The sequence below is a fragment of the Pleurodeles waltl genome, chromosome 2_1, assembly GCF_031143425.1.
Source record: "Pleurodeles waltl isolate 20211129_DDA chromosome 2_1, aPleWal1.hap1.20221129, whole genome shotgun sequence".
Classification (NCBI taxonomy): domain Eukaryota; kingdom Metazoa; phylum Chordata; class Amphibia; order Caudata; family Salamandridae; genus Pleurodeles; species Pleurodeles waltl.
The window spans coordinates 158,905,405-158,929,212 of NC_090438.1; the positions used below are offsets into that span (position 1 = coordinate 158,905,405).

General features: G+C 43.2%; 1 protein-coding gene across 2 annotated transcripts in view; it reads left to right on the forward strand.

Moving 5' to 3' along the window:
- Positions 1-23,808, forward strand: part of TENM1 (teneurin transmembrane protein 1) — a 1,758,425-nt gene that overhangs the window by 1,358,417 nt on the left and 376,200 nt on the right. For both annotated transcript variants that reach the window (XM_069211839.1, XM_069211847.1), the window contains one exon: positions 17,350-17,599. In XM_069211839.1, the coding sequence (XP_069067940.1) occupies positions 17,350-17,599 (250 nt within the window). The remainder of the gene's footprint in view (positions 1-17,349; positions 17,600-23,808) is intronic.

Genomic DNA, 23,808 nt, shown 5'->3' on the forward strand with positions numbered 1-23,808 from the left:
CAAGCAATTTAAGAACCATCTTCAATAAAAGATGTATTATTTAATTGTGAGTTCTGAGACCCCAAACTCCACTTCTCTATCTGCTCCCAATGGGAAACTACACTTACAAGATACTTCAAGGCAATCCCCATGTTACCTTATGGGAGAGATAGGCCTTGCAATAGTGAAAACCAAATTTAGAAGTATTTCACTACCAGGACATGTATGGGGCTGCCTTAGGGCCTACCATGGGGGTGATTTACATGTAGTAAAAGGGAAGGTTTGTGCCTGGCAAGTGTGCTCACATTGTAGTGTGTGGTGTAGGACATTATTTTCTAACACTCATGCCCAGTCAAAACACTAGATTTTTTTCAGAGAGAGTTTGCAGACATGCCATGCCCATTTCTCTAAATAAATAATGTTTCTGTTCATTCTAATGAAACACAAAAGGAGAGTACTGGGAGTATTAGCTAACCCACACCACCTCCCAAAAGAAATCTATAGAACCACTAAGGGTGTGGGGTAGTAGAGGTTGAGGGTGGAACTTAACCAGTGTTCCCTCAAAGGGCGGAATCAATTAGGTCGCCTTAACGTACGGGTTGTAGAAGGCATGAGCAAAGAGTGTCCCAGGAATGAGAAACTGTGTTGTCCTAGGGGCGGAGAGAGAAAGGGGGGAGTCCCCTTACGGACTAGGTGGTCTCACACACATAATTTGCCGGAAAGCCGGACCCGGTTTTCTGACCGCGGCTTTACCGCCGTGGTCAGAATGGGCAGGGAAGTACCACCAGCCTGTTGGCGGTGCTTCCGTCACCCGCGGCCCTGGCGATCTATGACCGCCAGGGTCGGAATGAGGGCCATAGTGTTGAAATCTGGTGATCCAGTGTAGTGAAGTCGGCAAAGTCCACCTAGCCGAGTGCCATTGCATGGCCCTCTTCTGCTTGGATTCTTACCTTGTTCCTGGTTGCCACCACCACGTTTTTCACTGCTGCCTGTATCAGGTGTATGAAGTTGTTTGCCTCTAGAAGTTCTGATAATTAAAAAAAGGCTGTCATTCCCTGGTCCATAATGTCCTGGTTTATCTACATCCAATGAAGGTGTTTTAAGGTGATGCTGTTTCTATAGTTTTAGTCTGCATAATGAAGGTTTTAGGAAGGTGCCACTACTGCAATTTTTAATTGCTTTGGAATAATACCTGCTGTTTTGGAGGCATTAATTAGCGATCTACAAGCGATGAAACAAACCTGAATAACGTGTTCCTCATTACTATTCTACATGTCTGATTCAATGAGCCACTTAAAAGATGACAACTGAGCCGTGGAAGACAACTGAAGGTCGGGATGCTATATAGTTAGATCTTGCCCTCGTACTTCTAACTGAATGAAAGGACATGAAAATATACATATCAATACAAGTCGAAAATATGGAATATTTACTGAAATTTTTGAGTAAATATACTGGTAACAATTAATATACACGTACAGATGAACATTATGTTTGCTCAATCTCATATTATTTACATTCCTACTGGCCTTTTGTGTTACTGCACCTGTCATGTTTTATCGATTTTCAGTAACTACAACTTTAGTTGTTGTGCAAAGTCATAAAGAAAAATATACTTTCTGAAAGTGTTTCTTTTCACACAACAGACTGCTTTGTGAGGCGATACAGCAGTAACAGTGGCTAGCTTTATGATTATTCCTGATCTATTTTAATTTGTGTTTCTATAGATGCTGTATTTTACATCAAGGAGTTTAGTTGGTACAGAGCTACACTGCGGTGGCCACACATACTAATGTTATCAGTGATGCTTATGACCACATACCATTAATAACAATAAATAAGGGGATTTCACACCACTACAACACTTACATAAGGAGATCATTATCCATTAATACAGTGGTGTAGCAAAACTTTAGGGGAACCCCGTGCAAAGTACCTGGAGGGGGCTCCATGCCCCGTAGCCCCAGTCATTGGCCTGCCCCTCGTGCACAGTGTACTGTGTTGAGGGGGGCCCCTGGATCTCGGGGGCCCCCCCACACCGCAGGGGCTGTGGGGGGCCCTTGTTACGCCAGTGCATTAATAGTCATGTCATTCATGTTAATGGCAAAGTAATATGTTGTCACTAGTGAAATCATTCATAGTCATTTATAATTCTTTAGTGAAATGACTTCCGTCAAGAGTGCGGTCATGAACATTAAATTTGGAGCGCTCATTATGGTTTGAGCGGCAAGCATGCAAGTTATGGTTTGTGGAATTTCAGGAAGTTTCCAATTTATTTTGTAAACATAATTGTGCTTTAAAACTGTTTATACATTAAGGTATTGTGAATAAAGCTAGCCATACTTTTACTTTAACTGTGATTTTTTTGAATTTATTGTAAGGTGCATGGAAGTTAAATATTGTTTGTGGACTGCAGGGTGTATTTGTACCACCTACATATATGGCAAGCAGGAGCAACACTTGGCTACATCTGGTAGCACTTTACATCTGGTAGTGCTTGTAGCACTTTACAAGCAACTGTTTTCCCCTCCTCTGAGGACAGACTGAAACTCTTGGGCAGCTATGCAATTATTTGATTTAGTTCCCGAAACTCCCACTTGGGACCAGCACTTCAAAGTATGAGCTGTTTTGGCAGCCCTTTGTGATGTCATCTATTCCTGACCTCCTTGAAGGAACTTTTTACCTGTTAAGTTCGGCAGGTTCGACTTGCCAGAATTAATGAGGGTGAACACTTATAGCACTTGTAAATTATTTAACAATAAAGAGCACACCACTTTGCAATATCTACACGAAATTGTGTTTTTGCATGAATTGCAATTTAATAGGGTTAGAAAAACCAAACAAAGAAAAAGTGAGGGACTACTGAAAAATTACGTCCCTTCTTAAGCATAACCTTATGTTTCTTCTGAAGGCTGTGAAGCTTGTTTGGTTCCTCAGATGTGGCATATACAGTTTCTGAGTTTAGTGCCCATGACTGTTTTGCCTCCTTTGGTTTTCTGATTAAACCCAGGGGCGGCCCCTCCACATGGGCGGAGGAGTGTCACCCCGCCAGCAAAATGCCCCCCATAAAAGAAAAATAAAATAGTAATATATTGTGTTCATTACCATTTTATTTTTCAACGCCCAGTCCTGAAGCGAGTGTCAGGACGGGGCGTGGCAATTGCTGCAGAGTGGCAGCAGGGAGCTGTGTACATGTTTAAAGTGCGCATGTCCCTTTGGCCGGCCGTCATGCGACAGCCAGCCACACATGCGCACTTTAAACATCGCTAACCCAGCTATCTTAAGACAGCTGGGTTAGAGAAGGCACAGGCCTCCAGCGCTCCCACCATTCCTGAAGCTGGCTTCATGCTGGTTACCACGCTGTGCTTGATCTCAGGTTTGGATTGTGTACATAATTGGTGTCAACTTCCAAAGTTAATTTTGGCAAGTGCTCTTGAGTATGTTTGTCTTAGTGAATGGCAGTTGACCCTCATGGTCAGCCTTGATTTTGTCTGCACACCAATTCAGGATTTTGCATATGAGCATAATAAAAGCATATGCCTTTTGCACTAACATCTTTTGAAGTTTTCATTTCTTTTTTATAGCAGGCTTCTCACCAGCTTCTTACTTCTTTCCTCAGCTTCTAAGCCCCCAATTTGAGTATATGAGTCTCCTCCATCAGAACTTTATCTGTAGATTTTAATGACAGGACTTTCCAATGTTGTCCCTTCAGTGTAATCATTTAGAGCATTGAGATACACCAATGTAAAGCTAAGATGTCCAATGGTGTGGCACATTACACATAATTCACCAAAGTATTGAAATCGTATCTCTTCACCTTGCTCTAATTGATGGTAGTCTTGGATTACATTGTAGCATTTATGTAATGTTCTTTTTCAAACCCCGTCAAGGCTACAAAGTGCTGGCAATCAGCTAACTAGTAACCCCTTTTGACTACATAGTTGGAAGAGTGTCAATTTATAGTACAGCCATTATGGGAATTCAGTGTAGTGCATGAGGTTTGCAGATGTGCTCCAAAACATGGTACAACTCATTGTATGTGTAGTTTCTTTTCAGCATATTTGTACTCAAAGTAGAGTGATCCCTATTTGATGTTTGTTTGAAATTGGGCTATTAGTTGTGTGACTATCACAACAGGTCCACAATTGTCTTCACTGGGAACCAAACACCCCATTGTATCGCTTGCCTCTCACACAGTAATTAAGCTGTGCAGTCCAAGGCCTGCTCAAGGGAGGTGGAGTGGGCAAGTAATCACTAATCACTGGCACACAAGGCTAACGCCTAATAAATGACTGTCCAGTCAGTACTTTTTCTTTAGAAAAAGGAGAAGTACATGTATTACACACGCACTACTAAATACTTAGCAGTAATTGATAAATATATACATTGGCAAATGGAACAGACCATAAATGACATTGTGTAATCACAGGACACACCCCTAAAGGAATCACCTGAACATAGCAAGTGAGTTCAAACAGTTATTTAGTAATAAACACCTAACTTTTGCATGAGTCATTGTTGATGAACCAGTAAAACATGTACAATCATTATGATAACAAAATAACCATTTATCAAGAATAAACTTTGTGTTTATGTATTTGTTGATGTATTTGGCATTAAATTGTAAAAACAGCCCATAGAGAGCATCACATTGAGAAAGCATTGCATTGCAATTATACAGTCAACACTTAGAAGGCATAACAATATGAACATTATAGTTGTGCATTTTCAGGCCTTGCAGACCATCTTGAGCTAGAAGGCAAAATGTTCCCAGCTGTAAAGCAAAAGCTCTAGTCATGGGAGTACTTGACAAAGCATTAAAAATCCAGGGGAGGTGATCATTTTGAAGTCCACTCATCTTAGGGTGAGGACTCAGGAAGAACCATTAGAAGAAAGGCTGCACTGTGCTGAGTTGATTGGTGTTGGTCCTGCCATCCGGGGAGCACCACAGGCAGAGAAATGGGAGAAAATGTGTGTAAATCAAAAGGCTCCACAAGGTATTATGGGTAGAGTTGTTCCAAAGTGGTGAATTTTTTGTAGAGGCTCTCCTGCTCTGCCAGGGAGATATGCGCTTCGTGTTTGCCTTTGTTTCTTTCTTCTTTAAGTGGCCTTGAACCACGTATTCTTTTTGGTTCGGCATGTCCGGTCCGGGCACCCCATTTGGTGTCCTTGTTGAAAGGCAGCTTGCGGAGTCCACCCCCGGCTGCCCTCGCCTGCTCCCCATGCCAGTAACATGATTGCATGCTGCTGCAGAAGCCAGCACCTCCAATAGTGTCTGCCTGCTCCTGTAGGCAGACATGCAGGGTGTGTGGTTGTCTCTCACTCAACCCAGAAGCAGGCATGGGGACTGGGAAGGGTAAACCATAGGGGTGTGTCAGCACTGCCCCCTTCTTCAGTATGGCCAACAGGGCTAATGGATGGGGTCCTGGGCCCGTCCCGCCTCCTGCAGGTGGAGCGCAAAGGCACCCCTCCATACCATCCAAACCTTTGGGGAAATGTGACGGGGCTTCCCTGCATCATTAGGCACTTGGGAGCCCAAAGGATGGTATTCTAGCCCCAAGAATTAGAATCCGCAAGGGGGAAGGGGTCTTGGGTGGGATAGAGGAATGGGGAGGTGGCCCCATGCATGACCTGTTCCCAGAAAACTATCAACCAACAGTTTTTTTGCACCATCCCAGGCTCTGGTCCACTCTGGGGGAAATTATTGGAATAGCAGTGGAGCCTCTCCGAAGCAAGAAAGTAGGTCAAAGGTCGTCAAACCTTAGAATGCCATAACTCATGCCCCGTTAGGCTGATTTGGACAATCGTGGGCTCATTTTACACCTGGTGGCAAGCTCTATCCACCAGGGGCAGCAACCCTCCTCACTCCCAAAGCAGTGCAGCCCTCAAATGGTTTGTCCTCTTCGTCCCCCTGGTTCCCCCCAACTGGTCCTCAGGTATTTAAGGGGGGACCCTCACTGGCTCTTTGGGAAGCACACAGGTCCTAGGGTCAACTGGGAAGAGTACTTGGTCCTCATTGAGGGTCAGACAGTTCTTCCATCCAATTTGCCATGGTACTCCCAGGTTCCAGGAGTGAAGTATGTAAAAATTTGCAGGCAAGAAAGAGTGTCTCCATTGTGCAAGAGTTTTTAAAGGGGAGAGGAAGGTTCCAGAAAACAGGCACCCCTGGCCAATCCTGGGGTGCCACATCACCTTTCCATCCCTGTCCCAACCCTCCTGCACAGCATGCTGGGGCAGTCCAAAATGTGTACCTCTTTCACATACTGATTATTAATAAACTACAACATTCATACCTAAAGGTTCATAGCACTAATACTTGAAAAACGCAAGCAGCCGTTACTTGCAAGGGCCAGCACGGACATCCCTTGAACCAGGTGATTAAAAAGGAAAGCTTTTCTGAAGGCAAGATGATTATTGTTAGACCTGGCAGCTTTAGGGTGGTCTTCCTCCAACTTTTTGCCTGCCTCCCTCCATTTGTCTAATCTCTTTTTTGTTGGTTTCAGGACTACTTTACTACTGCTGACTAATGCTAGAGTACTAGAGTGCTTGTGCTCTCTCCCAAACAAGGTAACATTTGCTAATACCCAATTGGCATATTTAATTATTTTGTAAGTCACTAGTAAATTGCACTACATGTGCCAGGGCCTGGAAACTAGTGACCTGCAGCACCGATTGTTCCACCCACATAAGTAGCCCCTAAACCTTGCCTCAGGCTTGCCATTGCAAGGCCTCAGTGTATAGTTTTACTGGCACTTCAACTTGCATTAAAAATTAATTGCCAAGCCTAAACTGCCCTTTGATTACATATAGGTCACCTGTAAGGTAGGCCCTAGGTAGCCCATAAGGCAGGGTGCTATGTAAGTAAAAGGCAGAACATGTACTTGTACATTTTGCATGTCATGGTGGTGAAAAACACCCAAAGTCGTTTTTCACTGCTCCTCTCATAGGCCAGCGTGAAAATTCCCTTACATACTTTTAAGTGGTAATTTCTGATCTAAAAGGAGTGTCATTTCCATGTTTGGTATGGTTGGAATGGCAGTGAGAAATCCTGCTTACTGGTGAAGTTGTATTTAATATTAGTATCTTAGAAATCAGAGACTTCCGGACCTACAACTGGACTCTGTCAGAAGGTCTGCAGTGCTGGCCAAAGGACTCATCTGGACTGCTTTCCTGGAAGGAGAGCTCTCCTGCATGTTGCCCTGCTGCCTGTTTCTCCCTGACTCTCCTGGAAGGACTATGCCTGCCCCTCACAAGTGATCACTAAGGGCTTCTCCGCTTGCCTCCTGTTAAGAAGTCTTAGGGCCAAGACTTCACCTAAGGGAGAAAATCTACTGTGCCAGAAAAACTGATGCAACGCCTGCAGGATCGAGGCAATGGCTGTCTCTCAGCTCAAAAACTGGTGCAGTGACTGCATAATCGACACAGTACCTGTTTCATCATCACAGTACATGTGGATTTTCCACTCATTGTCCCTGGGCACCAATTTGTCAGCCCACCACAGTAAGGAACTGATGCTGCGTGACCGGGAATGGGTGCATCGTCTTTCCTGCAAGGAAAGAATCGACCCATCATCTCTGCCACGTGGGAAAAATCGACTCATTGCTTTATTTACCGACGCCTCACCCCTTCTGGGGCCCTGCAGCATCATTATTTTGGATTTGTGCATATTGGATTTTTGTCGTTTTGGTCTTATGATATTCAGATAAATATTATCTAATTTCCTAAACTGGTGTGGGTTAATTTTTGTGGTGTTTTCACTGTGTTACTGTATGAGTTATTGCACATATATTTTACATTGTGCCTTCTAAGTTAAGCCTGCCTGCTCTGTGCCAAGCTACCCAATCTCACACAATAGTTTAGGTTGTGTTGTGACCTACCCTGACTAGGACTGTGGTCCCTACTTGGACAGGGTGCATACCTCTGCCAACTAGAGACCCAGTTTCTAACAATTATGTATGTGTCCTCTGGAAATTACTGCAGAGCTTAGAGGTGAGGTATTGGAAATACATACCTATATACCAAGATTTGCTAAATCTGAAAGTCTGTAGAACAGATTGGCCAGATAATCCTGGAGTTCCTTTGGAACAGAATTGTTTCAGATGGTAAACTGCCCTGGATAGACATTTTCTGTGTAAAAATAAAGCCTTGAACCTGACCCTTTGCTCAATGGGTATAGAGTTCAACCTCCTGTGATGCCTGGTCAAATCTCTTTAATTTGCAAACCAATTTAATCACATACATCTGAATGTCTGGAAGCTGAGTTATTTGTGCTAGGGGCACACCCAAATACAGGGAATTACAGTAGTCCTGTGTCCATACTTTAAACTAATAAAATGGTTGAGACACAGGGTGGGGGTCATGTGAGTCTCAATCGACAGCAGCCCTATGCCATTAAAGAAAACCTTCACAGGACAAAATTCAAAGTAAAAGCCATAAAGGCTTGTTCAAATTTAACAATCATTACAAAAGGCAAAAAGTAGTTAGTTAGTCATATTCAAATCAGTAATGCATTATATAATGCCCATTACAAGATGTATCATCTAAAGGTTGACCTCCATGGCAAGTAAATATCCAGAAACAAAATATAGTTCAGCATGAGAACAAGCATAATTCTGCTGAATTAAAAAGTCACAGAAAGTCAGAGTATAAATCAAAAAGACAGACTAACATAGAGTCTTCTCAATTAGAAAGGCAAAATAGATCTAAGTATAAATCAGCAGACAGGAACATGGAGGCTGCCTTTGCAAAGGTAAGCAGAAAACATTGCACATCTCCCAAAAAGGGCACATTTTATAGGTTTCAGATAGTGAAAGGCACACTCTTGACATTGTGATATCTGATATCATAGGGCTGTACTAATAATGTTTTATTCACATAAGACATAGTAAAACAAGAACATGTGATACATCAAACGTTTATAAACACCTATTTTTATGCATAATTATAATGAGAAGTATTTAGGAAACATGGGAAATGGGGAATATAACGTGACATTTATGCAACAAGTGACGACAGTACACAGTGCAACTGCTTAGAGCATGCCCACACAAAGAGCCTTGAATATGTGGTAAATTCAAGAACATTCAGCACATGGCTTCTTTCTGGGAGAAATCAAATTAATGCATTTCAGCTCAGCAAAATAAGCACTGCCACAAGATGAATTCACTTTCACTTATTTTCTGAAAAGGAAAAATACAGATGAGAAGCATATATGTACGAAACTCACTCATGTAATTTTAAAATCCACATTTCTCTTGTTAACTTCAAAACGATTGTCAATGCAGGATGACTTTTGTTTGCTCATTTCAAATAAAGCCTGGTTATGTTAACTAATTCTCATTTAAACTAAACATTGTTTTAAGCTTTCTAAAAATGCTTTAACACCAGCATGTAAATTATGCAAGTGTACACTACAGCCACATGATATTCATTGGAGAGGGAAGGTAGAATGTTCCTAAGTGACTTCAGTGTGACAAAGCAGGATCAAACAAAGTACAAGATAGAGTGGTGAAAAAGCATAGAGGCTTTTCAGCAGCACCTGGTGGTCCAAACGCAGCAGAGATCTCCCACTCTTAGAACTTCTAGATCAAGAAATGCGCGCAGTAAGAGCTAATCTAACCGCGCAAATGGCTTTGAGAGTGGGATTTAATTATATAGTAAGAAAACAAGCGCCAATGCTTACTCAAAACACCTCAGGTTTTTGTTATATAGAAAACCAGGAATAATCTATACTTAACAACGAGTGTAGGAATAGGGTCCCTACGAATATCCTATGTGGGAGGTTCTTGTTTGGTCCCTTATTGTATTTGCTCTTTTGTTGCGATGTTTGGAAAACATGTCTGCCGAATGACTGAAATAGCATGGTACAAGCACATCATTCGCAGAGCAAGAGAACCCTTTTCAACGTGATTACATCTTTACTGGGAAAGCAAAACTAAACAACATTGATGAAAAGGGCATAGACTTAAAGCCGAAATTGGGCTCAGCCCTCTATAATTTGCTTGCAGTAAGCAGAAGCCTATTTGTTAAACACGTCAACTTTGACTCAGAGGTTAGTGCAGCCACCTGCCGTGTGTTGCCTTGGCAAAGTAAAACAGCACGGACATTATTGACTGAATAGATGACAACTGCACAATACACAGGGGGAACACTGTAATGAGAAGGAACATTTAAGCTGCCTTAATTTAAAGTAGTTTAAGACTGCTGCATTTACATCTGCTGCCTTATATTAGATGGACAACGCTTTACTTTTTTATTGTTTTTAGTGGGATCATGTTTGGTCTCCTTCTTGATCCGTGAAAAAAAAAAAAACATCAGCTAACGAAATGAAGTGACTTCAAAAGGATTGAAAATCAGTCCTTCTTCCTATTTATATACTTAGTGGATCAAAACATTACAAAAAAGAGATTACCTGTGACATATCTTTTTCCAAAGTTGAAAAAATCAGAAGTTGTAATTATGATGCTGTCACTTGAAACATTCTGCGCCTTGGGCATATTACTATATCATGTGTACTTCCTTTGCCTCTTAAATGTTTATCCCTATATACAATTGTAAATATAAATAGATAGATAGATAGATAGATAGATAGATAGATAGATAGATAGATAGATAGATAGATAGATAGATAGATAGATAGACACATAGATAGATACATAGATAGATACATAGATAGATAGAGAGAGCACAGATGTCAGAGATCCTCCTCCCCCCAGGTCTTGACTAGAATTAAAGAGTAATCAACTTAATCAAATGACTTTATTGAATTAGAGCAATGCTACTTAATGACTGAGGGCAAACAAAAAAAACAAAAAAACATTAATGGTATGACCTCATCTGTCAAGTTCTTCATATATGTGATAACCCCAGTGTTAGACCTGACAGCCTTAGGGTGGTCACCCCTAACTTTTTGCCTGCCTCCCTCCACTTTTTGGACACTGTTTTTGCTGGCTTTTAGACTCTGCGCACTTTACCACTGCTAACCAGTGCTAAAGTGCATATGCTCTCTCCCTTAAAACATGGTAACCTTGAATCATACCTGATTGGACTATTAATTTACTTATAAGTCCCTAGTAATGTGCACTCTATGTGCATAGGGCCGGTAGATTAAATGCTACTAGTGGGCCTGCAGCACTGGTTGTGCCACCCACTTAAGTAGCCCCTTTCCCTTCTCTCAGGCCTGCCATTGCAAGGCCTGTGTGTGTAGTTTACATGTCCTGGTATTGTAAAACTCCTAAATTCGTTTTTGCACTACTGTGAGGCTTGCTCCCTTCATAGGCTAACATTGGGGCTGCCCTCATACAGTATTGAAGTGGTAGCTGCTGATCTGAAAGGAGTAGGAAGGTCATATTTAGTATGGCCAGAATGGTAATATAAAATCCTGCTGACTGGTGAAGTTGGATTTAATATTACTATTCTAGAAATGCCACTTTTAGAAAGTGAGCATTTCTTTGCACTTAAATCTTTCTGTGCCTTACAATCCACGTCTGGCTGGGCTTAGTTGACAGCTCCTTGTGCATTCACTCAGACACACCCCAAACACAGGGTACTCAGCCTCACTTGCATACATCTGCATTTTGAATGGGTCTTCCTGGGCTGGGAGGGTGGAGGGCCTGCTCTCACACAAAGGACTGCCACACCCCCTACTGGGACCCTGGCAGACAGGATTGAACTGAAAGGGGACCTGGTGCACTTCTTAGCCACTCTTTAAAGTCTCCCCCACTTCAAAGACACATTTGGGTATAAAACAGGGCCTCTACCCTACCTCATCAGACACTTGCTGGAGAAGAAACCTGAACCAGAAACTACATCCTGCCAAGAAGAACTGCCTGGCTGCTCAAAGGACTCATCTGTCTGCTTTCTACAAAGGACTGCTGCCTTGCTGTTGGCCTGCTGCCTTGCTGAACTCTTGTCTGGCTGTGAAAGTGCTCTCCAAGGGCTTGGATAGAGCTTGCCTCCTGTTCCCTGAAGTCTCAGGACCAAAAAGACTTCTCTTTTTCACTTGGACGCTCTGTGCGCTGAAAATTTCGACGCACAGCTTGTTCCGCGGCGAGAAAAACACCGCACACCGACGCGACGCCTTCGGGATGACCGGAACTTTGACGCACGGCTTCGCAAGGACAACGCCGCCCGACCTCTAGAGAAGAAATCGATGTGACGCCTGCCGTGAGATCGTAATTTCGACACGCAGCCCCGCAGAACGACGCGCAGCCGGAAAACAAGCAGGAAAATCCACGCACAGACCTGGGACAACTGGTAATCCCCGCGATCCACAGAAAGAGACTGTCCGCGCACCGGAAAACGACGCACGACTTCCCCGCGTGTAAAATAACGACGCAAGTCCGGGTGTGCTGGGGAGAAATCGACGCACACACCCTTTTTCCACGTATCTCTTCTTCTGTGGCCCTCTGAGGAGATTTTCCACTCCAAACCAGGTACTTTGTGTGTGAAAGAGACTTTGTTTGCTTTTTAAAGACTTAAGACACTTTATATCACTTTCCAGTGATATCTCTACAAATTCACATTGCAACTTTATTTCGTTTTGACCTACAATTATCCTGATAAATATTATATATTTTTCTAAACACTGTGTGGTGTATTTTTGTGGTGCTATATGGTGGTATTGTATGATATATTGCACAAATACTTTACACATTGCCTTCTAAGTTAAGCCTGACTGCTCGTGCCAAGCTACCAGAGGGTGGGCACAGGATAATCTTGGATTGTGTGTGACTTACCCTGACTAGAGTGAGGGCTTTTGCTTGGACAGGGGGTAACCTGACTGCCAACCAAAAATCCCATTTCTAACACCCAGGGTTAGCGTGCACAAACTTATATTTTGATATATGTGATAACCCCAGGGTTAGCGTGCACAAACCTATATTTTGATATATGTGATAACCCCAGGGTTAGCGTGCACAAACCTATATTTTGATATATGTGATAACCCCAGGGTTAGCGAGCACAAACCTATATTTTGATATATGTGATAACCCCAGAGTTAGCGTGCACAAACCTATATTTTGATATATGTGCACTGAGGTCACTAGGTGATAATACAGGATGAATTCTAAATGCAAGCCAGAAGTCTATACTTTGTAGACTTCTTTCTAAAGTGTTTGTCAGAGTAGACCACAAAAAGTCACTAAATTAATCTGTGCTTAACCCTTAGGCAGCTTGACACAAAAGCAGTCAGGCCTAATTTAGAGGCAATGTGTAAAGTATTTATTCAGCACTTAAAAAGCAATAAAGTGAAACTGCAACACAAGACCAATCCCACACCAATTTAGAAACATAGAGTAAATAATAATAAATTATTTGAGACCAAAGCAACCAAAATCCAATCAGTAGAACTGGAGATTTTTAATTTTAAAGGGTTAGATAAACAAAGTGCCAAAAGGCACAAGGCTCCAACTGAGGGTATCTTGTGGTCTCTCTGGACTGTGACAGTGTCACAAATTCAGGCCAACCAAGATGGAACACAAGCAGGGCATAGAATCAAGTTAGGCCAACTGCAGATTGAACCTTATGTTACGGTGTGTATTCTGCGCTGTGTTGCCTTGCAAGACTTTGTGTCATTGAGCATTGGTTCCAATGGAGCTGTGCACTGAGGCTTTGTGGGACTTTACATTGTCAACATCAATTCTGATGAGGCTGGCAGTTGTACAGCGAGGCTTTGCTAGACTTCACGTCACTGAGCGTTGGTTCTGATGAAGCTTGCACCTGTGTGCAAGGCTTTGCAGAGCTTCATGTCTCTCATGCTAGATTTGGTGGAACCTTCAGTCAGTCCAGGAGGAGCTCTTTATGATTCCAGCCAAGGACCTGGTGAGTCACCACTTGGAGATCTGCAATTCACTCCAGCAGAGGCCAGTAGGGCTCAGGCAGATCCAGGTGCAAGTACAGGCCGGTCCAGTGCAACAAAGCTAAACAGTTGAGGGGAGACCTCTGGACCCTGTTTTGTCTCAGGACTCCAGAATAGGAGGACAGTCAGCTGACTCTTGAAGTCACTCAGCCTGGGATGAAGGGAGCGGGTCCAATTTTCTTTCTCAGTCAGTAGGGCAGGCCTCAGGTAGCAGGGTAGTCCTTCTTCTTTAATACCTACGGGTCTAGCAGTGTACTGAAGAGTGGGTCTGATGGTCTTATGTTTTTATCTGGTGCCCCCTCTGAAGTGGGAGATGCTTCCTGGGTTTTCTTACCCAGAGAAGTGTCTGAAATTTCTTGACTCTCTTCCCAGGTCCCAGTCCGCCTTTGGATACAATAGGCTAGTGTGAAGCTCTTGGATAGTGTACTGGGGCAGTGCCTTTGAAGTGCAAGTTTTGTAGGTGACAGCTTCGACCCCCTTCCCCTCATCCTGCCTTGGATGGTCCAACCTGCCAAAACCCAGTCCCTCTTTTGTATGGCTATCTGAAAGGAATACACAAAGGCCACCTAACAACTACACACAGTAATGTGTTCTAGGATACAGGGTGCAAGCACCAAATGGTTAGGACAAGAAAATGGAAACTTTCTAAAAGTGCTATTTTCAGAAATGAGACTTAAAATTCAACTTTACCATCAAACACTGTTTTAAATTACAATTCTTTGCAGACCAAACTTGATATTCCTAAACAAACATTATCACTTATTAAATGTAATAAGGAAAATCTAATGTTATCCTATGGGAGAGTTAGGCTTTGCAGTAGTGACAATGTATGTAAAGATTTCTTTTACACCAGGAAGTGCAGAGCTTCAAAGTACATGTCCAACTTTTTAAATACACTACACCCTGCCCTACAGGGTGAAATTATTGAAATCACTCAATTACACCAGCTTAAGTAAATAAGAGTAATTTGCAGAGTAAATCCTGCTGCCATAGCCCAGAAACAACAAACTAAGAGAGGCAGAGTTAGCCGTTGCTGGCTATTACTGGGTGTCCTATAGCATTTAGTGCTAACTTTTTAACACAAAATACACCCCGTCCAATTTTGGATGCAAGGGCGCACTTTCCACTAAGAAAATAGTGCTAAATGCTCAATTATGCCTCTCACGTAATTATGCATAGTTAGCAGTAATTTTGTGATAATTACGAGTTATTATGCTAGAGAGAATTACACCAGTTACGCCCTCTCATAGTTAGCAGTGATAAAGTTCACAGAGCCCTAAAATACAATAAAAATGGGTTCAGTAAACAGGAGGGTTAAGGCAAAACATGTGGGGATGACCCTGCAGAGAGAGCCAACAACGGCTGACCAGTAATGCCATTTTGTGACTTAAAGAGCACCTTTTCCAGATTAAAGGAATGAAAATACATTGTATAAAATAAATGTGAAATACTTTTACTCTCTTATTAGAGGTGATAAGATTATTTTGAAATTTGCTTAGAAATGTACAGCTAGTGAAATATAATTTGATTGTAAACTGTCTACGACGTGGTATTGATGTGATAAAATGTTTGTGGGGATTCATTTCATGCATAGCAATTACATAGCTAACATTTAGCTGCATTCGAAATTAACCAGTTCATTCAAGAGATCATTTGTCATGCATTTCAGCAGTGGCAGGTATAATGATAAAGACATAAATGACCTATTTGGTCCTGGTTCTTTCAATCAGGTGACCGTAAGAACCCCTTTTCCTTCATCAAACCTTAAAGAAGTCGAAATGTAATGAATAAAACCACATTGAAGTGAATGTTACCTGTATAGAAAGTTTCACGCAAAGCCTCCCTTCAATATCTGTCGCGTTCTGAAAACCCTGGACGTAAAGCTCAAATGACCTTTTCATTGACAATGGCAGATAGACAGGGATGGAATGAGTTGTTATTAGGCAATCAAAACTTTAAAGAGGCATATAAAAACAACAGGTCGAACACAACCATAAAACAATGACAGATGATATAGGCGTGGGAGAGTTGCCCTTTAAAGTAAAGGAAATCAAAGGCAGCAGGATAGGAGACAGTGTTTAAGGAGGGGCAATGTCCTAACAAGATAGCTCAAAGAGCTGACCTCGCTGTAAACATCTGGGGCCGTATCACAAATCTGTTGTGCATCTGCACTCAGGTGCAGAACTGAACTGTGTGTCAGTGAGGAGTGGCCAGTGGTAGCAGCTGTTTGGCTTGTCCCTCACTGGCCCTGGCACTGCCCGAGCAGACCCCAACAGCGTGTGTTGCTTCATTTCAAAGTGTATTTCATACTCGGCTGCATGTTGTCACAAATCCAAGTTAGGCAGGAAAAATAAATGAAAACAGTGAATACAAACATTAGGAAAGACGGTTCAGAATGCTTCACAGAGAGAGCACGCGAAAATGAATTATTTTGTTAAAACACAGCAGATTGTAAACATCTGTACATAAACTGTAATCCATATTTAGCTTGTAGCTTTGATTTGCTGACAATCTAATGCTTTGGCTCTGCGTACTTTTGGTGAAACATGCGTATTGTTATTATTATTAGTATAAGAATGTCTTATTTATGATTTTCTAAAAAAAAAAAGTGTTCCTGGTTGTTCTATTTTACCTCTACTCTGTAAGCATTCTTTCAGAAGAGGCACACTTTTAAACTGACTAATGAGACACCGGAGCTTTTGCCTGGGCGTGTTTCTGTGATGAACCACAAGAAATGTGGTTGGATTGAGCAGATGCTGGCTAGGTGTCGTTTTCATGCTCCTATGATGTCACTTCCTACCAGGGAGTTTGTGCTTGCCCACAGTGTGGGGGACCGCAGGAGAACCCGTGAGAATCTCCATTCCCCTCCCAACTAGCACCGCACTTTAATTGTGTGCCACCGCACCTTCGGTTCACAAACATTGCATCCTCTTAGGGTCATTTTGCATATGCACCTGTGTCAACAATCTGGCTTAAGCACATAAGAAAGGAGTGACATCAGTTGAATAGAACCATGCTAGCACTCAAATGAGGGAATGCCATTTCACATTGCACTGACGCAAGATATGCCCCCTTGTGAGATGTATTATTCAAGTGGTTGCAGTACTGTACCATGAAAGTCCACCTGCAGTACTGTAAAGATTTAATTATACAGCAGCACTTTGTTGTTAATAATGGACAGTAGCTCCAAATTTGAAATCAGCAATTTATTGCTTAAGCGACATTTTCTTCCCAGTCATTCGTTATCCCCTGCTGCCAACAATTTTAGATACTCTCTGAGTCCCCAACGTTTGCTTACCTCTCTCGTAATTCTGTCCTGGACTGTGTGTGTGTGTGCGTGCGTGCGTGCGTGCGCGCGCGGAACCACAAAATAACATTGTACCTGTCATTCAATGAGGCGCTCGCCAAAAAATGTTCTGTCTGGTGCACGGTTATGTGGCAGCGGGAAATCCAAACAGCAGATGGCTCCCACTCATTATAACCATATCTTTAAAATGTGTTATTTCCAGGCATACTACACAAAGGAGACGGAGAAAATATGTTCATCTCGCAGCAACCTCCAGTCATTTCAACTGTTATTGGCAACGGCCTGCAGAGAAGCCTCTCCTGCTCCAACTGCAACGGCCCCGCGCACAACAGCAAGCTGTTCGCCCCCGTGGCCCTGGCGTGTGGTCCTGACGGCAGCGTCTACATCGGAGACTTTAACTTCGTTAGAAGAGTTTTCCCTTCAGGGAACGTCATCAGTGTTCTCGAACTGCGGTAAGAGCCTGAGAGTCCTAGTGTCTGCTCTCTTGTTTAGTGTACGGAACGGCTCAGTGTTGAAGACGTTTAATTGTGTCTGAGAAGAGTGCAGAAGCTGACAGCGCGAGTTTTAAGATGAAGTAGGGACTGAGAAAGATGCAGCAGATGGCGTCCGCTCTGTTCCCTCACTGTGGCATGTTTTTTCTAGCGTTGCCCGGATTCTGGCCATGTTTTAACCTGTGTGTTTTACTTTTCTTATGGCCGCTCCGGGTGTTAGAGTATGTTGTTTGTGTCTATTTGGGCGCTCTTAGGCGCACGTTTCCTCAGGGAATCATAGAATATTCGTACGTGTGGTCTTGAATTTATATATATATATATATATATATATATATGTATGTATGTATATGTATGTATAAATATCTATATATATATATATATATATATATATACACAAGGATTATAGAGTAGGATTATACATATATATATATATATATATATATATATATATATATATAATCCTAAGGATTATACATATATATATAATCCTAAGGATTATACATATATATATATATATATATATATATATATATATATATATATATATATATATATATATATATATAATTCTTCAACAGATGGACTGATGGCCATCAGACGGCTGCACCGATCCCATCGGATATATCCCAAAAATTAAATACGCTCGTATTCAGTTCAAAGATTTATTTGCTTCCACAGGTAACACAGAGTCCTGAAATGCAGTGTCTGTCAATCCTTCTCTAATGTAGCTGATGCTCATGTAAAATGCCCCAATACTGTCGGACTGAGTTCGCGCTACAGAAAACTGAAAAAAAAAAGAAAAAAAAAATATATATATATATATATGTGTGTATTGCAGTTTTATAGAGCGCGGTATTGGGGAGTTTTCCATCAGCACCAATTACATTAGACAAGGACATAGTCATTTTTCGAAGGCATGGGGAGATGAAGTGATTTTACCCAGAATCACAGGAGGGTGGCATCCCAATTCATGTCACCACAAACACCTCTCTCCTTGTCCTGGGCAATTGTCTTGCAAAGCACAATTATCAGAAGACTTAGAAGTGCAATGCAGACAACCCAAGACCACAACACAGAGAATGCATTTGATGGTCACATAGGGACCACGTAGTGGATACCCAGGCCGCAGACCACCTTAGGTTGTTCTGTGGTGCATGATGTTCAGTTTTTGTTAGCAGAGACAAGGAGGTCATTTATATAAGCTTAAGTTTTCCACCAGAGACCACGGATGAAAAAGAAATATTTTTTTCCTCCACAACATGCATCTGTGCAAGGATAGCTATGTGCACCTTCATATTCATATATGCTAATCTTTTTCTGTCATTTAAGTGCTTCAGTTTGCACACCTGTGCCACGTTATGCACAGATGTGTTGGTGCAGAGCACAACTGCCTGTTTTTAAGATATTGCACTGTCTAAAGTGCATACCGTAATTCAGAAATTTTCTGAATGAGTGCATGAACTGCAGACAGCACATCTCGGAACAGGGAGCAGAATTGGCCTATTTAGTTTACCTATAAGACCCTAATATAGTGGTACTACATGTGCCACCCAATTAAGTAGCCCCTTTAAACATGTCCCAGGCCTGCTATTGCAGCCTGTGTGTGAAGTTTTAAACTGCCTGTTGGAAAATGGGTCATTAGTTGTGTAGCCTGCAGGAGTAATGGGTCCAAATTTGTCCTTCACTGGGAACTAAACATCTTATTGTTTTGCTTGACTCTCATAGGGTAGCAAAGCAGAGCAGTCCAAGGCTTACTCAAGGGAGGTGGTGTAGGCAAGTAATCACAATTCACAAGTACAAATAAGTGATTGACCAGTCTGTTCTTTTTTTTTTTTTTTAAAGGAAGAAGTACATTTAGTTCACACACACTACCTAATACTATGCAGCAATTTACAAATATACACAAGCTGCTGGAAAAACGTTTGGGTGACATGGCACAATCATTTGTGTCTCCCCCAAAGGGGAGATTTAAACCAACAAATCACGTGTCAAAACCTTTGCTTGGATTCAAATGCAATATTTGAATATAACTTTGAGTGAGAGCACTTAATACTGGCAATAAAGTAATCTGCTTTGAGCACAAGTGGCTGTCAGGCTCATTATTCAAATAAAACATTTGCAAGAATCATGTATGGGCATGTTGGAATGATTTGTGCTATTCAGATTACTCTCAGCATGAAATACACAGTTGAACCACAGCCCCTAAAGTGCATCACTTTTATAATTACAACACTTTGCAATTATAGACTCCCACGCCTCGAGGGGGGTGGCAATGTTTCATCATATTCAACATTAAAGCATTCATCTTAAAAAGGATACACACTTAACATAATACCTAAAGGACATCACTGGTTATTCACAATTGTGTAATACCACCTCTCACCCCTAGAGATTACCTTTCCCCATGACAAGTCACATTGCATATCTTTGGCCAAAACCCTGTAGCCAAACATTTTTCCCCTGGCAGAATATCACTCCTAGCTGAAGAGTGAAAAGCTCCAGCCCGGGGAGTGCATATAACCATGACAAAACCCTTGAGAGGTTATCATTGATGAGTCCCTCCCAACAAAGGGTGGGAACACTAAACGTCCTGTTGGGCGGGTGGCTGCTCCTGCAGCTCCCCTGGTCCAGTAGCTTTCCTCTGATGGTGACCATGTCCTCCTGGGGTCACCACAATGCCAAACAAGTAAGGTTTTGTTGAAAAATGGGGTCAGCCCCGCCAGGCATTATGGGGCGCTCCTCAAACACTGAATTTTAGATGAGCAGCTCTCCCACTGCTTCAGGGAGAGCGGCTGTGATGGATTCCTGGGTTTTGCTTTTGTTTTGCTATGGCTTTCAGCCGCAGTTTTCATTTACACAGGGTGCGCGGTCCCACCTGGGCCCCAGTGGCCTTGGAACAACATTGGAGAGCAGCTCAGGGAGCCCACCCCCGGCTACTCTTGCCAGCTCCCTGCATGACCAGCACCCTTGCTTGCTGCCACGGGAGCCAACACTCCCTCTTCTGTAGGCAGACTCGTGCAGTGGGCTGCCTGGGGGAGCGTGACAGCACTCCTCCCCCTCACTGGTGTCACTGGGTCCCAGGGATGGGGACAGCTTCACGGTGGGGGGTGGGAATAACTGCAATCCCTGCCTCCATCTTTTTTGCTAGAGTCCAGGTATGGGGGCCCTCAGGCAGCTTTGTGGGGGTGCAATGGTGCTCCCTTTCTTCTCATCTTCGCTGGGACCCAGGGATGGGTCTTGGTCCACCGGGCAGCTTCGTGGACCCCGCACCTACTCTCCCCATCTTCCCTTCTTCACAGGGTGCCCAGGGAGGGGGTACTGGGTGCCCAGGAATGGGGTACTGGGCACCCTGGCAACTTTGTGGGGGGGTGGGGGTGACGGTGCTCCCCATCTTCCTTTCTTTGCTGGGTCCCAGGGATGGGGTCCTGGGCCCCCGGGCAGCTTTGCAGAGGACACAATGTTGCTCCCCATCTTCTCTTCGTCACTAGGGTCCAGGGATAGGGTCCTGGGCCCCTGCACAGCTTTGCGGGGGCACAACGGCACTCCCCATCTTCACTTCTTCTCCGAGACCCAGAGGTGGGGTCCTGGGCCCCTCTTGCAACTTCACTTCAGGAGTTCTCTTCGACTGTTGGGGCCCAGTGATGGGGTCCTGGGCCCTGCAACGGCACTCCCTTGCACAAGTCTTCTTCACCGGTAAATACCCAATGGTGCACCCTGAAAGGGTTATCTTTTTGGGGACAACCCTTGGGCCCTTTCCCACCCTGGGGGCATCCCTTGAGAGGGCAGCAGAGTCCCACATGCTTCATTGCTGGGAAAATGGGGGTCAAAAGTTGCAGGACTTCAGACGCCCATACCTCAGACCCTGTAGGACTGATCTCCACAATTTAGCTTTCCGTTTGCTCTTGGTGGTGAGCCCTTGCCACCTGGAGCCCTTTCTTCAGGCCTTCTTGCCTCAACAATTCCAAACTTGGTAGGGAGTGAGTCTCACTGGCTCCCTGAACCACCATTTCACTTGGTTGTCTCTCTGGGCCTATACTTCGATTCAAGAGGTTCATTCAAGGAACAAATGCAACACATGAAGCTGAAGGGGACTGCTCTTATCCATGCTTTTATTGTCCTGAAAAAAACGAACTGGGCCCACAATGAAGCCACTTTTATCAGTCATTACCACAAAGCTGTTGCCAACTATCACTTACGGAAGTCCAGTAATGAAAGATCAGGATGCACTCACAGTCGACAAAATACAGAAGAACACCTTTAGGCAAGTATTCAACTTACCTTGGAATGCATCGCCAGCCCAAACTCGTTTAGAATTTGGGCTCACCAAACAAGACCTAGCCAGAAGAGTGACAATGATAAAGAGTTGGTACAATATCAGTTGTTCTCATGATGCACTAAATGAAGCCCTTTGGTTATCGGTCCAAAAAATATGTAAATTGCTCATCGTAAATATCTGTTTCTCTCAGTTAAGCTGCTGAGTCTTAGTGACCTGTGGGTGGCAACTCCATCATATGACATATTTAAATAGGGAGTTAGCAGATTCACCAAAACAATATCCCAGTTAGAGGATAACAATCAACTCAGTGCTCACTCCCATGCCTGGATGCTACTAAAGCACTACAAGACTCTTGCAATCTCTTCATATATGTCCATGCCATTTTCAGCGCACATTAAACTAGCCTTCTTGCTGTTACGCATGGGTGGCATTCCAGCCTTGGCATCCATTCCAGCATGGAAACACACTGGTTTGACACTGCAGGCACTGAAAAGTCAAAGATCTCATTCATCTGATCTGCATCTGCCCTCTTCTGCACGTGTTGCGATCACACTATTTACAGAGCAGTTTTAACATTAGAAATATTCAAACTTGTAGGGAAGCAATAATAGTGTGTTTCAATCCTGGTTACCTACAACAAATTTGTACATTTGTTACATTTGTGGTGATAGTCTGTTGCTAAGTAAATGGTCGGCTACAACTGTACTCAAAGTTTATAAGTAGGTGCCCTGAAGCCCTGATTAAGTGGCTATGAGTTTACAGGAGAAAGGCCTACTCATGACATCAACTGGCCATAAAAATGTCACTAATCCACACTTCACACACAGCCTAGGGCAATTTTAACTTTGCACCTAATGATAGCTTGCATTCTCTTGTGATCAACATTAAATGGTAAGACGCTCCAGATATTCTAAAGATTCTGCCATTCTTGACAACTGGAACGATAAAAGAACCCCCTTTGTTGCTGTAGTCCCAATTTTTCTATAACTGATAATTCAACAATAAACTGGAAGGGCAGACGGGAGTGTGATTGTTTGATTAACTGGAATTTTAGCCCCACTTTAACGTGAATTTTATTAAATGGAATTGAAGTTGTGAGACACAGCGTTTTAAGGTGATTTATTTTATGAAATTGAACTGGTGGTAAGATGTTTTTAATTGCATATTCATATCTTATGGAACGGTTATTAGTACTGTTAAACTGTGACTTGTCCTCCTTGAGCAGAAGCCCAGTCTTTCCCCAAGCTAGTCCTCAGAGAGTTTAAGAGAGCCAGCTTACCTGGTCCTGGGGTGTGCCCCACTGGGCCTGGGGTCAATAAGAGACAGAGTCCTTGCTCCAATGGGCAGTCAGGGGGTTCTTCCTTCCAATTGTCCATGGCGCCAGCCTCCAGTCCCACTGTTCTGCAGGAAAAGCACATCCAAGAGATCACTCTCCCCTGGGCAAGACCTTTCAATATAGGGCGGAAGGTACAAGCAGGAATGCACCTCGTGCCTATCCTGAGGTACCACATCACCTCTCGAACCTTGTTTTAACATCCTTGCACAGGCTTCTGGGATACTTCAAGATGGCTTCACCCAGGGGTCACTTGCCACATGTGATCTGGGGGTCTCAGCTCCACCCCTCACTGATATCCCTGCCAGGGCATTTCCCCAGCAAATCTTCAAAGGAGACTCCCATCTGTTGACTTCAGAGATCTGGGCCTTCTCCCTGATGGAGGTGCCTGGGGCAGGCCCTCTTCACAGCACAGGATGACAGCTGGAGGACTGGTGCAGAGCAATTATGCCCAGTCTCTTCCTCCTGGAGAATTGACCTAAGCACTGTCAAATGCTTACTTTGAAGGGTGAGGCCTTTGTTCCTGCAGCTGAGTAGAAAAGTAATTAACCCAGCCTAGCA